Genomic DNA, 20,327 nt, shown 5'->3' with positions numbered 1-20,327 from the left:
TGTGGGTATTGTAAGAATACTGTGGGTATCATAGTCCTGGATGGGTGTAACTTTTAAAGTAATTTGGAATTATCTGGCATTAAAGGTTCCCTATGAATGGAGAAAACTATTAAATTTCCTTGCTACTCTTGCAGAGTTAGATAACGCAGGTAGTTGATTGGGAATAAATGGATCATCACTGGATTTTTTTTCACTGGTTATAGGTTAGATTTCATAATATTAGGGCCAACATTTTTACATTTCAGTGTCCTAAGATGATGCAACTAAATCCACACTTAGCTATCTAAGAAATAATACTGTAAATGATTCGTCAGTAGATGAATAGAAATTGGTATGCTCTCAATTTTGCCTGCTATTATTCATAGATACTAAGGTCAGAAGGGACCATTATGATCATCTAGTCCGACCTCCTGCACAACGCAGGCCACACAATCTCACCCACCCACTCGTGCGAAAAACCTCTCACCTATATCTGAGCTATTGAAGTCCTCAAATCATAGTTTAAAGACTTCAAGGAGCAGAGAATCCTCCAGCAAGTGACCCGTGCCCCATGCTACAGAGGAAGGCGAAAAACCTGCAGGGCCTCTTCCAATCTGCCCTTCAGGAAAATTCCTTCCTGACCCCAAATATGGCGATCAGCTAAACCCTGAGCATATGGGCAAGATTCACCAGCCAGATACCCAGGAAAAATTTTCTATAGCAACTCAGATCCCACCTCTTTATCACTGTAACCTTTTTGCTTTAAGCGCCTTTTGTTTTGCTCTCTTACACACCTTTTCTGCAAAAAGAAAAGGAGTACTTGTGGCACCTTAGAGACTAACCAATTTATTTGAGCATGAGCTTTCGTGAGCTACAGCTCACTTCATCGGATGCATGCTGTCTCTCTGCATCTTTTTCTCCTCGCTAGGTAAGTGTACATGTAATCATTCTTTTATGCTCATGGAATAATGTGTTATTTTTATTTCACCAGGAATTTGAACAGTTTAACAGAAGGTTGAATGAGGTATCTAAAAGAGTCCGTATTCCATTGCCAGTGTCAAATATTCTTTGGGAGCATTGTATCCGACTAGCCAATAGAACTATTGTGGAAGGGTAAGTGGTTAACGAACGCCTCTGTAAAGTTAGTCTTCAGTAAATATTTCTTTAATGGCAATGTTTCTAAGGTGAGGGCCTTAGATTCCATAAAGCAGTGAACTCCACTTTGGTGGACTCTTGCACCTGATGTCAGCGAGGCTCTTCACAGGCACAGAAGCTTGCCTACATGGAGTTCATTATGGGATTGGGCCCTAAAATATACTAACGGGTGGGGGTGTGCAGACACATGGCTATTACTGATGATTGACACTGTATAGTGCCCAAAAGTGTGGACATAAAATAAGACACATCCTTTTCTTAAATACCTTAGTCTTTAGTGGACCATACTTCAACAAAGTAGTGAGGAGAAGAGATCAGCACAGAACAGAATCTAATACAAATATATGATATAATGGTAGCTAGATTACCGTGCTTCTGTCTGATGATGCCCTTGCCAGGAAGGGCATGGAGACTTGCTAACATGGAGTTCCATCCTGAAGAACAGCCTAGCAGTACCACTAAGATGCAAGGGAGCAGGAAGCTTCCAGCCCATTCACGCACTATTGTTTGTGGTAGGGAGAGTTAGGAAAACAAGTGTGGGGCTCAGCCATACTCCCAACAGGGACTGTGAATGGAGGGTTCTGCCAATACTGGGGGCAGCCAGTTTGTATTCAGCAGCATGTGTTCTGACATTTTGTTGTTTGTTTGTTCTTGTCCACTCACCAGTGGCTCTCACCACACCTCTCTTCTGCATCATGATATCTGCCATCCTCCTACTTCCTCCTCCCGCTTCCTTCCCGCTCGCTCTATCTTCCTTCCTCATTACCCTCACACGTTTAGAGTTCCAATCACCTCTGCCCACTCCTTTTTCCCTTTTCAACTTGATCTTCTGTCTCCCGCCAGCATAAGCCTAGATTCCACATCTGCATCCTCCTCCTCTTCACCTCTGGTGACATTTACCCAAACCCTGCCCTTACCTCTCTACCCACCCTCTCCACTTCCAACCCACAGCCACCACCACCACAACAGCTCTCCTCATACCAACCATCCTATCTTAATGTCCATCCTCCTCTGTCCTTCCCTTCTCTTGCTGTCTCTGGAACATCCACTTCAGCTCTAAAAAGATCACAGCCATCCATAATCCCTTCGTATCCTGCTCCCTCTATCTCTTGGCTTTTACAGAGACCTGGATCCCTACATTTGACATTACTTCTTCAGGTTCCATCTCTTACAGAGGCCCTTTCTTCTCTCTCACTCCTTACCTTGAATGAGACTGTGATGGGAATATTGGCCCTCACCATTCCCTTTCTTGCTGCTTCCAATCCCTCCCTTTCTCCTCCCTCAACTCTTTCTCCTCTTTTGAACACCACTGCATCCACCTCGTCTCTCCTCTACTCCTCCATGTTGCTGCCAGGCCTACACTAGTGCCTACCCAGCTTCTCCCCATCAATTGTTCTTTCTGATTTCAGCTCCTGATGTTCGCTCTCTCTTCTCCTCGTAATCTCCTATACTGATCCTCTGTGACTTCAGCTTCCATGTTAAAGACCCATCTGACCCCTTAGCTATACATCTCCTCACCCTCACCTCCTCATTTGGCCTGCAGCCCTGCTTCAACTCTCCCATTCACCAAAAAGCCGTTCACTTGACTTGGTCGTCCCCTCTTTGACTATTACGTGGCCTCTTTCAGCATTGCCCATCAGCCTCACCCTCATGCCCTCTCATTCAGTCTTTCCATGACTCCAGTCCATCAGCACTGATGATGTCTCATCTGCTCTGCACCCTCTCCTTCCCTTTGTTCTATCAATATGACTTGATTCTCTCCATGCTTTCGTGTCCTGCACTGTAACTCTTCTGCCCTCCTCTCCCATCACAAGGTCTTCGCTGCCAACCCCCAGCCCTGGATCATTCCCAGTATCCGCTTCCTCCCTTCCTGCCCTCATGCTGCTGAGCATCTCTTGCAGAAATCCTGTGAAAGGCTGATTTCTTCCACTACAAATTCATTCTCTTGTCCTTCAGGTCTGCCATCTTCCTTGCTAAACAACTTTATTTCTCCCAATTAATTGAACCCCACACCTACAATCCCAGCTGCATTTTCACCACCTTTGATTCAGTCCTCAAATTGTCCCCTCCTTCTGCCACCACTTCTCTTTCTGCACAGGATCCCACTGATTTTTTCCAAGAGAAAATTGACAGAGAATGACATGACCTTTCCTTTCCTTCTTTTCCCCCTTCTACTCCTACGATGCTCTCCTGCATACTTGACAGGAGAAAAGTAGAAGTTTCTTGTCTGTTCTCATCCTCTAATACCCTCCACTTGCCCCAGTGATGCCATCCTCAACCCATCTCCTTTGCACCCACTCTCATCCCATCCCTTAGTCTTCTCCTTAACCTCTTAGTCTCCGCTGTCTCTTCACTTCAAATTACAAACATGCTGTAGTCTTGCCCATCTTGAATCCATTCATATTGATGCTGCAAAGATCATTTTCCTAACTTGTCACTTTGACCATGTCATCTTCTCTTTGAATCCCTCCACTGGTTGCCTCTTCCCTTCTCTATTGCATCAAACGTAAGCTGTTTGTTTTCACTTTCAAGGCCTGTCATGACCTATCCCTACCCTACCTCTCATCTCTCATTCAATATGAAAATGTTGACTCTTGCCTCTGATTGGCCCACAGTGCCAGCCTCCATCACCCACTTGTCAAATTTTCAGACAAGCACCTTCGTGATTTATTCCATGTTGCCCTTCACGTTTGGGAGGAGCTCTCTGTAAATGTCTCTGATGCTACCACATTATCCTCCTCCAAATTTCTCCTTAAAACTTTTTTGTTGTTGTTGCCATGATGCCTAAAAAAACTGTTGACAACAGTTAGGCTGTTCATGTGCTGAGACCACTGCCTGTCTTGCTGACCAATGCTGTTTCATTGTTTCCTGGGACTCCTCTTTCTCTCTTTACCCACCTGTTGTCTCTTGTCTCATATTTGGACTGTAAATTCTTTGGGGCAGGGACTGTCTTTTTGTTCTGTTTGTACAGCACAGGGGTCCGTGAGTGGGAGGGACTCCTAGGTGCAATGGTAATACAAATAATAAACAGTGAGAATAATTTTGCATCTGGAAGAGTGAGCGAGTGAACTCTTAGCCCTCAGGTTCACCTAATTATATGCATCCTTATAGTTTTAAGGCCTAAGATACAAATGAATCCCACTTATCTCACAGATGTTGTTCACTTCCCTTTAGTCATTTCTCTTCACTTGTTACCCATTTTAGTTATGCCAATGTCAAGAAGTGTAGCAATGAAGGGCGTGCCCTGATGCAATTGGACTTCCAGCAGTTTTTAATGAAGCTAGAAAAGCTAACAGACATTAGGCCTATTCCGGATAAGGAATTTGTGGAGACCTACATTAAAGCTTACTATCTGACTGAAAATGACATGGAGCGCTGGATCAAGGAGCACAGGGTAAGAGTTGAATTTTGATACTTTTTATTTTTTAATCAAGAGGATTTTTTTCATGATGATGGTATCACATTAATAACAATACACTCTTTCAGTGCTATAGTGTGTGTGTAATATGTACATGGCTACTGATTTTTCCGTTTCACACATGGATCACCAAACATGCTTCAATCATTTTTTGTACCTAAGGTGCCATAATTTTCCATTATAAGCCTTTAATACATATAAATGCATATTCACAGATAGAAAATATGGAAGATCTATCCATGTCTCATAATGGTGTGTACCAAACAAATATCTAGCTTATTAAGTGAAGAGTTACTGTTAATCTTTTATACATGGCACCAGAGTACCTTGGGGCGGGGGGAACCCTCATCAGTCTACTTTATCATCTTCCAAATCCTTCCTTATAAATAATTTGTGCTGGGATGTCTACAGAATCCTGCCATTGCATTGGTAACAGCCTGGCAAGTGGTGAGCTTCATTGTGCACACAGCTAGTCTATACGGATATGTGCTCGCTCATTGTTAATTCATCCTCTGTCCTTCCTTCCCCTTCCCATTTGATAGTTTCATCTCCCTCTTGCATCTTCTGATTAGCCTATATTTTAAGTAGGACTGTCAATCGATTAAAAATTTAATCGTGATTAATGGCATTGTTAAACAATAGAATACCATTCATTTAAATATTCTGGATGCATTCTACATTTTCAAATATATTGAATTCAATTAGAACACAAAATACAAAGTGTACAGAGCTCACTTCATATTTATTTTTGATTACAAGTATTTGCACTGTAAAAAATAGTTTTTTTCAAGTCACCTAATACAAGTACTGTAGTGCAATCTCTTTATCATGAAAGTTGAACTTACAAATGTAGAATTATGTAAAAAAAAAAAAAAACCCACTGCGTCCAAAAATAAAACAATATCAAATTTTAGAGCCTGCAAGTCCACTCAGTCCTACTTTTCTTTAGCCAATTGCTCAGACAACCAAGTTTGTTTACATTTGTAGTAGATAATGCTGTCCGCTTTTTGTTTACAATGCCACCTGAAAGTGAGAACAGGCTTTCTCATGGCACTGTTGTAGCTGGCATTGCAAGATATTTACATGCCAGATGCGCTAAAGAGTCATATGTCCCTTCATGCTTCAACCACCATTCCAGGGTACACGTGTCCATGCTGATGACGCGTTCTGCTTGATGACAGTCCAAAGCAGTACGGACCGACACATGTTCATTTTCATTATCTGAGTCAGATGCCACCAGCAGAAGGTTGATTTTCTTTTTTGGTAGTTCGGGTTCTGTAGTTTCCGCATGGGAGTGTTGCTCTTTTAAGATTTCTGAAAGCATGCTCCACATCTCATCCCTCTCAGATTTTGGAAGGCTCTTCAGATTCTTAAACTTTGGGTCGAGTGCTGTAGCTATCGTTAGAAATCTCACATTGGTACCTTCTTTGCGTTTTGTCAAATCTGCAGTGAACATGTTCTTAAAATGAACATGTGCTGGGTCATCATCTGAGACTGCTATAACATCAAATATATGTCAGAATGTGGGTAAAACAGGTCAGGAGACATAAAATTATCCCACAAGGAGTTTAGTTACAAATTTAATTAACGCATTATTTTTGTAACGAGTGTCATCAGCATGGAAGCATGTCCTCTAGAATGGTGGCCGAAGCATGAAGGAGCATACAAATGTTCAGCATATATGGCACATAAATACCTTGCAATGCCAGGTACAAAAGTGCCATGCAAATGCCTGTTCTTATTTTCTGGTGACATTGTAAATAAGAAGAGGGCAGCAATATCTCCTGTAAATGTAAACAAACTTGTTTGGCTTAGCAATTGGCTGAACAAGAAGTAGGACTGAGTGGACTTGTAGGCTCTGAAATTTTACATTGTTTTGTTTTTGAGTGTAGTTATGTAACAACAAAATCTACATTTGTAAGTTTCACTTTCAGGACAAAGAGATTGCACTACAATACTTATATGAGGTGAACTGAAAAATATTATTTCCTTTGTTTAGCATTTTTACAGTGCAAATATTTCTAATAAAAATAATATACACTTTGATTTCAATTACAACACAGAATACAATATATATGAAAATGTAGAAAAACATCCAAAATATTTAATAAATTTCAATTGGTATTCCATTGTTTAACAGTGCGATTAAAACTGCGATTAATCACAATAAATTTTTTTAACGACAATTTTTTTGAGTTAATCCCATGAGTTAACTGCGATTAGTCGACAGCCCTAAAATGTTAAGCTCTTTAGATCATGGACTGTCTAGTTAATACGTGTTTGTGCACAATGGGACCCTGACTGGGGCCTACTGTGTAAGCCTAATATAAGCAAAACTAACAACCAACAGCTCACCCTTATTCAAGACCTGATACTGGCAAGATCTGGTAAGCCAACCAGCTGCTCTGAGTCCAATAAAATAGAGAAGTAGAACAGAATATCACCTGCAAATTAGAGACACCCCAGCAGCATTGAATACATGTTTCTTGTTTGTGTATGCTAAACCTAATAATAAAATAAGTGTCTGTGCCACCCTCTCAGTGTGCTTACCTAAGCTATTTATTGTGAAAATTACACTAATAGATTGGTAAATATGTGTATTTACTGTTAGGGTGGCATAAGCAATTAGGTGTAAGAATTAAAGCCCTCCACAGCATAATAATAATAATAATGAAATCCCTTCTTGCCCTCAATCCTCTGCTCTCCAAATGCTGTGGAGAACATATGGATGCTGCAGGTGTTAGCCAAAAGACTGAGGTCTAGATTGTAGCAGACTGAAAAGAGGGGAGCAGAGAGGTAAGAGACGCTCAAGCAACACAGTCCACGGGTGCATAAAAAACTCCTTCTAATCAGTGGTGTCCCAGGTGGCAGTTAAGTTTAAGAGTGTGTGTATAAACGTTTTCTCTATCCATTGTTAGAAGAGAAGGCCAGATAATACTACCAGTGTGGTTCCTACCCCAAACCCAGATCTAAAACCTATTGAACCAGTGTCTAGGACCTCTGAGGATGCCACAAACTGCCTGAGTTGTCTCTCCAGCACATGCTCAATAACCTTTACAAAAAACAGGAGTTAGGAATAGGTTGGTCAGTAGTTAGCAAACCTGTCAACATGAAGAGTTGGATTCCTGAACAAAGGTCTCACAGCGGCCTTTTCAAGAATAATAGTTCCCTGTCGACCTTAAGGGGACATTGACAGTCTCCACCACAGTGGACCTAGTGGCGGCCTTCACCAACTGAAAGGACATGGGGTCATCTTGATGGCTGTAGTTTGAAGTGCTCCTAACCGGCTACAATGGACAATAAAATAAAACCCTTTGGTACTTCCGCACAAGAAGACTGTAGGGCAGATGAGTGGTCTCCCTATATAGCACTCTGTGTTCACTTGGCAGGGATGTAACAGCCAGTCAGGAACAACTCTTTCCTTTTCCTTTGAGTCTGCTACTTTGACAGCAGTACTCCACAAACAGTTGTAACAAAGACAGTTGATGGATGGATCAAGAGGACTCGAGGGGCTTCTTAGAAAGCACTGAAATAATGAAATATGGTTGGTGGGCTAAATAGCAACAGCATAAGTCTAAAATATTTCAAGGGTCAGAACAGGAAGGAAGGAGAGGAAATGCTGAGAGAGGTATAGGGTGTATATGTAGAAGTAAGGATACAATTAAGAGAGGGAAAACTTAGGCTGAATATCCGGATAATCTTCCTGAAAAATCTAAAAGTCGTATAATACTTCCATGGGAAGGGCTGAGAACTCCTCCTTCATTTGGAGCATTTATAACCAGACCAGACAATACACTAATAGAAGTATGCTAGAGGACAAACCAGCCCTGGCAGGGGAGGATGGACTGGATGATCTACTAGGACTTTTCAGTCGCTAATTCTTGACAGACTGAGAGTCCAACATTTCTTCAGAATTTCTCTATCTAATACTGTAATAATGACTTTTGAGTGTAAGTAGTCTTTTCTCAGGCCAGTTATATAACTGTACACTCCTTTAAGCCTGTTGGAGCTCTGTCCGACATATTGTACAACAGCCATCCCTTCAAAGAGCCACTCTTATGTCTAAGTGGGTTAATGAGCCGAGGTTGGCTCATCAGTGAGAGAGCAGAATCCTTTCCAAGCATGATCATCAGCATGATTGTTGGGGGTGTTTCAGTCAAACACTGCCTGCCCAGTTCAGCCTCGTTAGTACAGACAGCAATGCATTCTGAGGAGGTGAAGCTGGTACAGTATTATGATCCAAGTACAAGAAAATTGCCATATGTTGACTAAAATATTTGAAAAATCTTCCACAATCCTGGCTAATGAGGTACACAGAAAAGAATTTGACAAATTGGGACTTTTTGTGTTAGTTTCCATAGTTCACACACCAGAACAGCATTTAAATAACTGTGAGCTGGAGGAGCATAATGGGTAATGACCTGCAAAGAAGTCCATTATATGCTGCTGTTGGAACTCTGGTAAATAAGGGGAAAGGAGATCGGTCAGTTTTGTGGAAAGCTTTTTCTCACTGTTAGCCTCCATCCTTTAACAAAGTTTAAGACATCTGAGAAGTTGCATGGAACATGAAGTGCGCTGATTAATCATCCAAAACGAGTGTTTATAATTAAGCTATAAATTTTAGTTTCTCCGTCTCTGCAAATGGACTTTTAAGACAAAGTAATAAAGCAAAAAAAAAAAAAAGCAAAAAAGCATAGTTTTTTCCTTCATCCAAAATGCTGAGCCAGAATCCAAATTACTGTCTTAGTTATTTCTTCATCTGTGTTTGGATAGTGTCTAGCGCACACTGGGCGCTACTGCAGTCTAAACAATCAATAACTGTACTGTTTGGGGCCACACACTGTTAGGATTAAAAGTCTTTTGAAATGATACATTGAATCTATGTTTCAGGATTACTTTTAATCCAGCTGGAAGTTTGCTTTACTTGCGTGAAAGCAATGCATTTGCCTCATTATATCTTGAGCTATGAGAAATAGGAAGGAGTCATTTGTTGACCTACATTGAATAATTCTCATTTGTATTTGCTGGTGGAGCTTACATTTTGGAGTCTCTTTTTCAGCAAAATGGGAATTCTGGCAAATCTGATGTTTTTACAGGTGTTAAACATTCTATTAAAATGTTTACATTATTTTTAAAATTTGTTCTTTATCATACAGTAAAACTAATGTTGAAAATCCTGTTGGTAAAAATATTAAGTAAAAGCCAGGTGGAAGTGAGAAGTCAAAAGAAACAGGTCATTAATTTGTTAGTCACTGTTTCTTTAGACAATTGTTGCAATTGTATTAAAGGTTTATCCAGTTAGCATATTTTTTTTCTAAGGAATGGAAAATACATTTTAAGTGGCTTAAGATGTTTAAGTATTCACAGAATTACTTTCTGTCCAACACTCTTTTAAACTGTAAGCATTTTCCATTATAATCTGCCATGTAGCAAAACACTAACTGTTTTGTTTACAACCACATGAATATTATCCAGACCTGGCTAAGTTAGCAACTTTAATTTTTTTTGTGTGTGTGTGTACCAAGAGCTTCTATACACTGAAAAGCTGATCAATTTTTGTTTTATTTAACTGCATATTTTTGTCTGGTTGTTTGATATAAAATGATCTGCTCTATTTGGCCAGGAATATTCCACCAAGCAGCTAACCAATCTGGTGAATGTTTGTCTGGGATCACACATCAACAAAAAAGCAAGACAGAAACTGCTAGCAGCAATTGATGACATAGACAGACCTAAAAGATAATTGGGGAAAGTTCCTTTTCTTATGATTTGAACCACCTTCTGTCTATATGCTGCATGCAAACGGCTCTCTCGTGGACTTCTGAGACATTCTGTTAACAAAAATATTGTGCATGGCCTTTCTTATTTGTGTTGGAAACACTTTGAATCAGTGTGGTATTCGCAAATATAACTTTTATAACCTCTAGTCTTTTCTGTTTCTTTTGTTAATTTCCTTTACTAAAAGGACACTATTATTGTGTCAGTTGTTCAGCTGTATATTTTGCAAAAGTGTACACTATAAGTAAATCAAGATGACAAGGAAACACCTTGGCTTAATATATAGTTGGTGCATTTTTGGTCAAAGAACCACTTAATATGTGATACTTCTTTGTCTTACACCCTTCCACCTTTGGAACTTGTGTTTTATTATGAACACATGGAAAGTGAAGGAAAATGTACAGTCTCTTCGAATGATGAACCTTGTATGTGGATTAAGAGGGCAAATCAGCACATTAATATTGTAATATCAAGCCCATAGTCTTCGTGTAGATTTTAAATGTAAGTTTATTTCAAAATTGTCATATCAAAATAATTGACCAGAAATTATGGGAAGGTAATAAATACTATACACTAATATGAAATGATTTGTGAGAATTCCTTTGCTAGTTTTTACAACATACTATGTAGTTTACAACAAAAATTAGTACAGTTCTCTCATAACCCTTTTCCCTCTCTTCCTCAGTCCCACACAATAATGCTAGGAAGTAGGAGGAATGACATGCTGGCTAAAACACTTGGGTCAGCTGGGTTCTACTCCCTCCTTTGCCACGGATTTCCTGGGTGATGATGGGCAAGTCAAAGTCCGTCCCTCTGGAGCAGATCCTCATCTTGTGTAAATTGTCATAGCACCGGGAACATCAATGAAGTTGTGACAGTTTATACCAGCTGATGGTCTGCCCTTCTGTGCCCCTGTTTCCATATCTGTAAAATGAGAATACTCCCCTGCCTCACAGGTGTTGTCTGACTAAATCCTTATGTACTCGGAAGGTGCTCAGGTAGGGATGGAGCCATACAAGAATCAAGACAGAGACTAAATTGACTAGAATAAAATCTTTGTCTGTGAATACTGAGACTTAATAGACTCTGTCCTAAATCACTAAATATTTTACTCCATGTATTAACTGTAGGCTTGGCAGAATTCTATTTTAATACACACTACTTCATGTGTTTTGGCCAGAGTTTCTGCCTCAACTTTGTACTTCATTTTAAACCCTTAATTTGTAACACAAGGATGTCAGTAGATAGGAAGCACAGTCGTAGTCAGACACCTTTGTCAGAAAATGTATATGAGCTAAATGTTACTTTTATTGTTAACCTTGCTTTGGAAAGAAAAGAGTTTAAACATCTGTGTAGGAATTCAGCAGAAGAATGAATTTTATAGTCTAAATAGAATTTTGGAACTTTAAAATTTCACACAGACTGAATAACTCTTGACTCCTCTCTTTTCCGTATCACAAAAGAAATAGGATTTACTCCCAAAGCTGAGCCCATACAGTATTCATCATCCTGTCATCCAAAATTCCATTCGCAACTTCTTGAGCAGAGTGCTAACATGAAACTTTTACTTAGATTAAACCATTTTTTACCCTCATCAAAAAAACAATCGCCGTTCAGTTCATTTTGAAAGCACGGTCTCTTGTGTCAATGAATCAGCCATAAAGCAAGATCTTGAACAAGGAGTTCTCAGAGTATATAGAACTGGTTCAGAAAGGATCATTGTAAAAACTATTTAAATTTCATCCCCATGGTTAAAATAAGGAGCTTGAATATTTTTACTGTGGTCTATTGCATACAAACAGTTAATGTCTTTTGGCTTAATTTAATTTGCTGCTGTTAACTTGGTGGCTACCAGCCAAAGATATAAAAGACAATAGGGGGGTGGGGGTGAGGGGGAAGCAGCACCATCAACCAAGCTAATGGACTTTGGTTTTTATAGTAAATAATCTGCATCAACTAATTATATATAACACACACGCAAACCATGTTAAGAACATTAAAGTTGCAAAGTCACGCCTGTGCAACCTCAGTTGGACCCTGTGGCTGCTGCTGCTGCTGCTGTCCTACTGCTTGGTTGCTATGGCTGGGGAATTGACGGGAGTCTTCCCTCCACCCAATCCGTTCCCCCACCTCTCCTAGTGTCTGCCTGCCTGCCCTGGGACTGCAGCAGCAGTATTGCTGTATTCCTTCTTTGAAAGCACATGTGGATGTACATGCTCCCCCTTGGACCTTCTTCCCCCTTTCCCCCTCAGCTTGCATTGGGCAGCTGGGCCACCTTACCTTTCCTCTGCCTGCCCTCCTCCCTTGCAGTTTGCTTCCCCCAGTTTCTGCTTGTGCTTCGTTCATTCCCCCATTGCATGTTCCCTTCCCTTTGTAGCCTGCTCCCTCATGCACCCCCTCATGGTTTGCTGGCACCGCCCCCACTCCCCCAATCATCTGTCATCTCCTTCTGGTGTGCTGCCTGCCTCTCCCTCTCTCATATGCCCCCACTCTGTCTCTGATTGTTGCCTGCCTGCCTCCCCCAGACCCGCTTGCCCTGTGCCCCCACATGTGTGATTTCCACCCCGTTTCCCTCTGTTTTTGTTTAAGTCCCCCACTTACATGCACTCTCACTCCCAGTTCAGAGAAAACCAATTCCCCCTGTTACTGCAATCACCCTTTTCTCCTTCATTTATGTGATTAATCCCCCAGTTCATATTTGCGCTCCCCCCGCCCAGCCTCGTGTGAGCAATTACCCTCCATTCCTCCCCTGGCCCCATGCTTTTATCATTCCCCCTCCCCCCATACCCTGCTGGCTGATCCTGTCACTTGCCCTTGAGGCCAGACCCCCACACAGCCACAGGCGAGGCTTCTGCTCTGGAAACTTTGTCCACAGGAGGGAGGAGGAAGACAGGCAGGGGGTGTGTCTCCCACCCCTCCCCCAGCTTTCTCTCGCATCTACCCCCATGGCTACCACCAACATTTCTGTCAACACCGTCACCCTCCCTTCGCTCGGATGGTGGTAGAAAGCGCGGGCAGAGATTCCACTGCCACAAACACCACTACCACTGGTGCCTGCTTGGTCAACAAGGAGGGCCAGAGCAGAAAAAAGGGCAAGAACTCCCCCGGCAGGCTCCTGCGGTAGTAGGCACTAACGCTGTGGCCACTCCTCCCCTGGCCATCCGTTCTGCCAGCTCTGTGGGCACCTGCAAACTGAGATTTTCTCAAAGGTGGCAGAATGTCACAGGGTTGGCAAAAGGCCACCCCCTGACAAATTGAATCTCTGCTCCGAAGCATCAGGGAGTTGCAGCTTCTCAGTATAACACCTGTAAGAATATTTTTAATGTGGGAAAACAATGTATTGGTCCCTAACCTTTTTCCCTACTCTAGGAAAAAGCTCAACTGGTTTTGGTTAATCTTTGCAGAAAAATTCAGCTTAAAGCAGACAACCACTGTGGAAAAGTTCAGCCCAAATGGTTAAAGTTTGGAAAAGTTACAAATAGCTGAAGATAGGATCTTATAATGGGACGCATCGAGCAACCTTAAAAATAGTTCATGCTGCCAGCTCCACCTGTAATAGACAAAATAACAACCTTATGGACATTGAGGTTGCAAAGTCAAACACTCAAAAATCAGGAAATGTCCAAATTAAGGTTGAATTGAAAACAAGAGTAGAAGGAAGCTGTAAAAGATAAAGCATGGGTGGAGTGAAAGGAGATAAAGGTGAGGGTTTAAGGTTGCCTTTGGCTTTGAAAACTATACACGGAATTAAAATTTGATGTGGAAGGCAAGGGAAGGAGCCAATGGATAGATGTGAAAAGGGATGAGACAGTTTGAGCAGAACTTGATATTGCATCAAAGTGTAATCCAGGTTAGTAAAATTAAAAATATAATGGTCGCAGGACCAGGGAGATCATAATCACTATTTGAACAGATAATGGGTTATTAAAATGGGTTCTGGAAGATCTAGGTAATGGTAGAGTGCTTATTGTAGCATGAATGTTAAAACTCACTGAAGTTGGTGGGTTTAAGAGCTCTCCCCCATTGATGGTGGATGTAAACACAATGAAGCTGCTTTATAGAACCAGAGACCTGAAACAACAGCAGCTTTTGGACAAAACAACGCCACATGCCAAGCTGGAGTAGAAGCTGAACCATGTGCCCCAAGCAAGTTGCACTGTGATCTGATAAATCCTGGGGGAGGGCATTGATTGGATGGGAGCTGTTGTCTGTGTGTGAGAGAGAAACAGGGAAAACACCAGAGAAGCTGAGAGAGGTAGTAGAAAACCAAGGATACAGCAAGAAAAAGCACTGTGAACATGACCCTTTAAAAAAGAAGAAAAGAAAGAAAGCCTGGAGAGTGAGAGAGCATTTGGGCTAAGTGCTGGCTGAAAAGGGATTTGGAACAGTGAGCAAAGGAACTGGCTTCTGCTGTGTTCAGGGAATCAGGCCTTTGTATGTTCTTTTAAATAAACAAGATTGCATCCAAGAAATATCTGATTCCAGCATCATCAGTTTTTCCTCCTAACCAAAGCAACCTGCTAGATCCCAAATTTTGGCTAAGTACTCAGGTCAAAAAGGGTGTAACAATACCTAGCTACTTTTTTAATGGCTTTTTTCCCAAAAGAAAAATATTCTCCAGAAAATGCCTAGAGTATAACAGTTGAAACCATTTGTGCAGAGAACTCTTCATAGTCAGTCCATTAAAGTTTTCAAATGAGTTATACTAAACTTTCCAATGAAAATAGGCCAATGAGAATCATTCCCCGTTGTGTCTCCTGGATTGGATCCAAAACGAAAATGAATTGTACCTGCTAAGCACCCTAAAGCTACTTGTGTTGTCAGTTTGTCATAATGTGCAGTATAAACCAAAGCCAAGAATAATTGCACTCCTTTCCCAAACTATTGCAGAAGATGACAAAATATGCAACTGCTTCCCTTAAGCATAATGGGTCAAATGCATTTCTGGTGAAACTCCATTGCAGTCGGTGAACTTACAGCAGGAATGAATTGAGCTCAGTAATTTTAAACATTGTCAGTCATTTATGCAATGTTTATTGAGTCCTGTATATAGTGGAGAGTGTCTGTTAAGTTTAACACTATTCAGGAGTTTAACACTATCTTAATTTTCAAAGGGTGAAATTTACCCCCTGAGAGAGCATGCTTAAGGCCTTCCACAGCATAGCAGCCTAGCAATTGTACTGTGCAGTTGGAGTAGCTGCCCTGGGGGTGGGGGGAGGGAATCATTGCACATCATGGAAGAAGTCTCCATATTGGCCAGCAAGTTACCCCACACGTCTGCCCTCAAGGGAGATGTTGACCAGGATCTGGGCTATCTGTGGGTGATGATAAGGTGAGAGAGAAAAAATTTCATCCCATTGGTTTTGAGAGAATCTACACCCCTTTTGGTTCATTGTGTCCCAGAGCCAAGTTTATGACAGACTCGAAAGGAAGTGTAAAAATGCTTTGAACGTTTCCCATCACGTTTTAAATTGCACAAACAATTTATACAGTGGGGGTGCTGAGAGCCATTGAACCAAACTGTAAACCCTGTATATGATGGAAACCACTTCAAGCCAGGTGAGGCAGCAGTACCTCCAGTACCCCTAGTTCCAGCACCTGTGTGCACAAACCCGAAAGATGGACTATGAGCTCTTTGGAACCAGGCATCCGGAACAATCTGATGTAATGTGTTAGTATATGCTGTGGAAGGAACTTCAGCCCCCAACTTGCCCTGCTGCTTCAGAGTTGCACAATATCATAAGCAAACCAATTCTTTTTCAGCTTGTGTTAAACTTTGAGTCTTTGCCACTGTAAATGACTCTGAGGCATTCCTAGTTATTAATATCTATGAAGTCCTTATGTTCCAAAGCTGTGCTTTGCTAACTCACCTCCTGAATAAAGGCAGAGTTGCAAAATATCTGACAAAACTGGTTAATTTTGCAGTTTCTCCCCAAAAAATCTCCCAAGGGCTGAATGCCTGCAGATACCTGTTATGTTGCAAGTCATTCAAACAGGCTCAGCCAACAAAACTTAGATTTACTGCGTGTGGGTGATATCTATTTTATTTATAGCCACAGTTTGAAAACTAAACATTGCATCAGCCACAAACTCAAAAATGGTTGTGATAATGGTGCAAGCACAGAAATAACATCATGTCCAAAGAGCAGTGTTTCTATGCATATTGACTATTTAAGGATATGTCCATGTATGCTGTCCTTGTAGTGCCAAAACCATTCATTTCCATGTCCTATGGCTCACTCCTTACAGACATACAAGGAGAGTATTAAACTTCCAAAAGACCCCAAAGTACAATGAGTAACATTTTTGGATACAGTTAAGACTATTGACAATACTGATTTCATTTTATGGTAAAAAAGGTAACATGCTACATGGTAAGATATGCATAGGAGAGCATGCATAAAAAATGCAAAGTAAACCTCTTCTTTTTATTGCCACACAATGGGTGGATATGTAACAGTTATGTATGAATTTTGCACCGTGCTTAACCCAGCTACTAAAGGGTTATGTATACGTATGCAGATGAGCTCAACTCAGAAAATGTATGGATGAGCTGAGCAAGCGTCTATGGGAATTGTTGTCTTCCTATTGGCTTCAAGTGGACAGGAATAGTAAAAGGTGGCAACTGTGCTACTCCAGAGCTACCTGGGGCTGGGCTGAATCTGTTTTAGTCTGGAGGCAGACGGATGAAAGCTACTAGAAAGAGCAGCTTCTACCTCTGAACACAGATTGCTCTTGTGATCTCTGTGTCCCCATGTTTATTTAAAGTTAAGCAATTGTTCAGGAAATTCAAGTGGAGATTTCGTCATTCTTCATTTAAACAATTCTCCAAAGCCTCAACGTAGTAAAGCAGTTGCTTTTCTTCTCTTTATGGGGCAGGGTTTATATTGTCATTAAAGTACCACTGGTTGGTGAAATGATTCTATAGTTGCTAATAATATGGTAAATATCTATTCAGAAACTGGGGGTTTCTTCTTTTGCTTATTGGGAATATTTCATGGGTAGGGCCCTACCAAATTCACAGCCATGCAAAACACCTCACAGACTGTGAAATCTGGTCTTTCGTGTGCTTTTACCCTATACTATACCGATTTCATGGGGGAAACCAGCGTTTCCCTAATTGGGGGTCTGGGCCCAAAAAGGAGTTGCAGGGGGGTCTCAAGTTTCTTTTAGAGGTGTCGCAGCATTGCCACCCTTACTTCTACGCTGCCTTCAGAGCTGGGCGGCCGGAGAGCAGTGGCTGCTGAGCAAGGGCCCAGCTCTGAAGGCAGCAGTGCAGAAGTAAGGGTGGCAATACCATACCCTGCCATCCTTAGTTCTGTGCTGCTTCTGGCGGCAGCTCCGCCTTCAGAGCTGGGCTCCCAGCCAGCAGCTGCTGCTCTCCTACCACCCAGCTCTGACGGCAACGCTGCTGCCAGCAGGAGTGCACAAGTAAGGGTAGTAGTACTGCAACCCCCCCTACAATAATCTTGCGACCCCCCCCCCACAGGACCATTTGGGTCAGGACCTCTAGAATTACAATACTGTGAAATTTCAGATTTAAAATCTGAAATCATGAAACTTACAATTTTCAAAATCCTATGACCATGAAATTGACCAAAATGGACTGTAAATTTGGTTGGGCTCTACTCATGGGTATATTTGGTAAGTGAATAGTCTGGAGTTGGGCAAAGCAGAAACTTCCTCTAACAAATTGACCAAAAATAGTCTGTGTACATATAAATACGTGGTTGCAAATACCAGATTGTGTGTGTGTATGTGTATAGATAGATATAATCCATTAAATAGTGCATTAGTATTATATAATGTACATACATGGATTTCAATATGCAGAATTTGGTATTTGCAACCAGACCTCTAACTCCCATGTATTAATATTTACAAAATAAGAAGTGTGTGATCATGCTGCCAACTCTGCATATCCAATAGAAAATGTCGAGGTCAGAGAGTCTTCATTAAGTACATGATAAATTGCTGATTAGTTGTAACAGATGACCATAGGTGATATAGCATCACTGTTCGACAGTAGATCCAAAATGAATACTTTCTGATGTAAAACCTTATGCCCTCAGCTTCCTTAATGAGAATTGTTTAATAGTGGTCACAGTGAATAAAGAAAAAAGGCATCAGAATGTAGTATGTGTGTTGAATACCACCTCACTTGAAGGCCAAATCCAACACTGGATCTTTGTTTAAGATATGATATTACACAGAAGCAGGATTACCCTGTTTGATTTTTCAGAAAGCTTCAATCGTCTGAAATAGAATTTATATATACTCTAATCATGAAATCATGCCTGTACATTACCCAGACACATTCCTTATGTACTATGTATTATAATACTGTTGCAGCATTTAACAGTGATTAATTATTGATTTGTCTGGAATTGATTGCAAAGTTAACTGACATTTAAGATCCATTTATTGCTTCAGTGGGGCTTGTGACAATGCAGCCCCACCTGGGGTATCCTCCAGTGGTAGGCCATGGCATGACCCTTGTGCCTGCCTCAGTCTCCCTTTTCTTCCAGAGACCCTACTAACTCCACACAGGCTTTGAGTATAAATAGCCCTTTGTGGGGTTAATTCATTACAATCATAAACCAGAGTTCCCCAGCACAGTGCAAACAATACATTCACTCTTTCAAACTCCAGTAGTCCATCAACACCAAGTACAGCTCCGGCATCTCAGCAACCTCACCCCAGCTCTCAGGTACAGCATCTCTCATTGTGCCTCTCACCATATCTCACCCCAGCTCCTCTAGCTGGGGTGCTTCTCTACCCTGCTTCATTCTAAGGTCTGACTCCAGTTCTTGCCTGGAGATGTCATCCTTCTGTTGTTCCCCAGCCTTCAGCCCTCTCTGCCTTCAGCTCTGCAGCCTCAGAGATCTAGCAGGCATTGTCCTCTGCTGCTCTCAGCCTTCAGCTCTCTCAGGCCTGGGACTCCCAAACTGCCTTCCTGCCTTTTCTGATCTGGCTCAACCAGGGAACTCTCACCCGTTCCCTTCTTCAAATGCATCCCTTCCCTGAAGCTCGCAACCTACCTCTGTTCTCCTGAGCTCCCCCTGTAGACTCTATTGCCTTTGGCTGTCTCTCATTTATAATTCCCAGGGGCAGCCCCACCCCCTCATTACACCAAACTAGGGCACCAGTGGCCTCGGAAAAGAACTGGGCTTGATTTCATTTAAAGAGCCAACTATCCTGTTACTCTTCTGAGTCAATTCTCACCCATGTGAGGGGGGCATAATCTTGCTCTTAAAAAGCACATGCATTTGATATGAATAATAAGGATCTATCTTTGTGCGCGGTATGTATAAATGGCTCTGTATGTATAAATGTTATGTGTTAGTCCATAGGAATTCCATTGTTGCACGGTATATTGTAAAGGTCCAATTATTACAAAGTGTTGGTGATGAAGCATAATACAGTCGCACGCTCAAAGGGCTAGATAATGCGTATAAACAAACACATACTCCTTGCTGCTTGGAAAAATGCCTCCTCTGAAATACCAAGGTCAGAGGAAAGGCAGAACAAAACTGCAAGTGCACTGTAAGTCAGTATAATCAACCGATCACACACTGAACAAATTGGTATCTAGATCTGTTCTGAGCCCAAAAGGAGGTGAACCCTCTCTCACTGGTAGAAATGTCTACTAGAGTTAAAAAGTCTACTTGAGTGTTTGCACTTGTTGATTTCTTTCAGCAAAGACAAATATCACTGTGTGAATGAGTTTGGCCATGAGCTGCTTCATGCCTCCAAGCTGCCAACTTCTGTCTCCTTATGAGCTGTTAGAATGTTTAAGCAGCCAAATGATCCAACTGGCTGAGTGTTCTTGGGTGTTTTATATTTTAAACTACACAAAACTGTGGCCATGAATTGTAATATCTCATAGCTCCACTGCCTTTTTAAAAAATGGTATCTCCTTGGTGCTTCTGTATTGTCTAATAGGGTGTTTGTTTCAACTGATTTACAGAACTTTTATTCTGGGAAATAGAAATGA

General features: G+C 41.5%; 1 protein-coding gene across 3 annotated transcripts in view; it reads left to right on the top strand.

Moving 5' to 3' along the window:
* VPS50 (VPS50 subunit of EARP/GARPII complex) overlaps window positions 1–10,899 on the top strand; it is a 193,960-nt gene extending 183,061 nt beyond the window's left edge. For 2 of the 3 annotated variants that reach the window (XM_074945917.1, XM_074945918.1), the window contains 3 exons: window positions 971–1,092; window positions 4,339–4,528; window positions 10,176–10,898. In XM_074945917.1, the coding sequence (XP_074802018.1) occupies window positions 971–1,092; window positions 4,339–4,528; window positions 10,176–10,295 (432 nt within the window). In that variant the 3' untranslated portion in view covers window positions 10,296–10,898. Of the gene's footprint in view, window positions 1–970; window positions 1,093–4,338; window positions 4,529–10,175 lie in introns of all 3 variants that reach the window. The other variant, XM_074945916.1, reaches the window with a different exon arrangement.
* The last annotated feature ends 9,428 nt before the right edge of the window (window positions 10,900–20,327 follow it).

Source organism: Natator depressus, chromosome 2, assembly GCF_965152275.1.
Source record: "Natator depressus isolate rNatDep1 chromosome 2, rNatDep2.hap1, whole genome shotgun sequence".
Taxonomy (NCBI): Eukaryota; Metazoa; Chordata; order Testudines; family Cheloniidae; genus Natator; species Natator depressus.
This window is presented reverse-complemented; position numbering and strand designations above follow the sequence as displayed.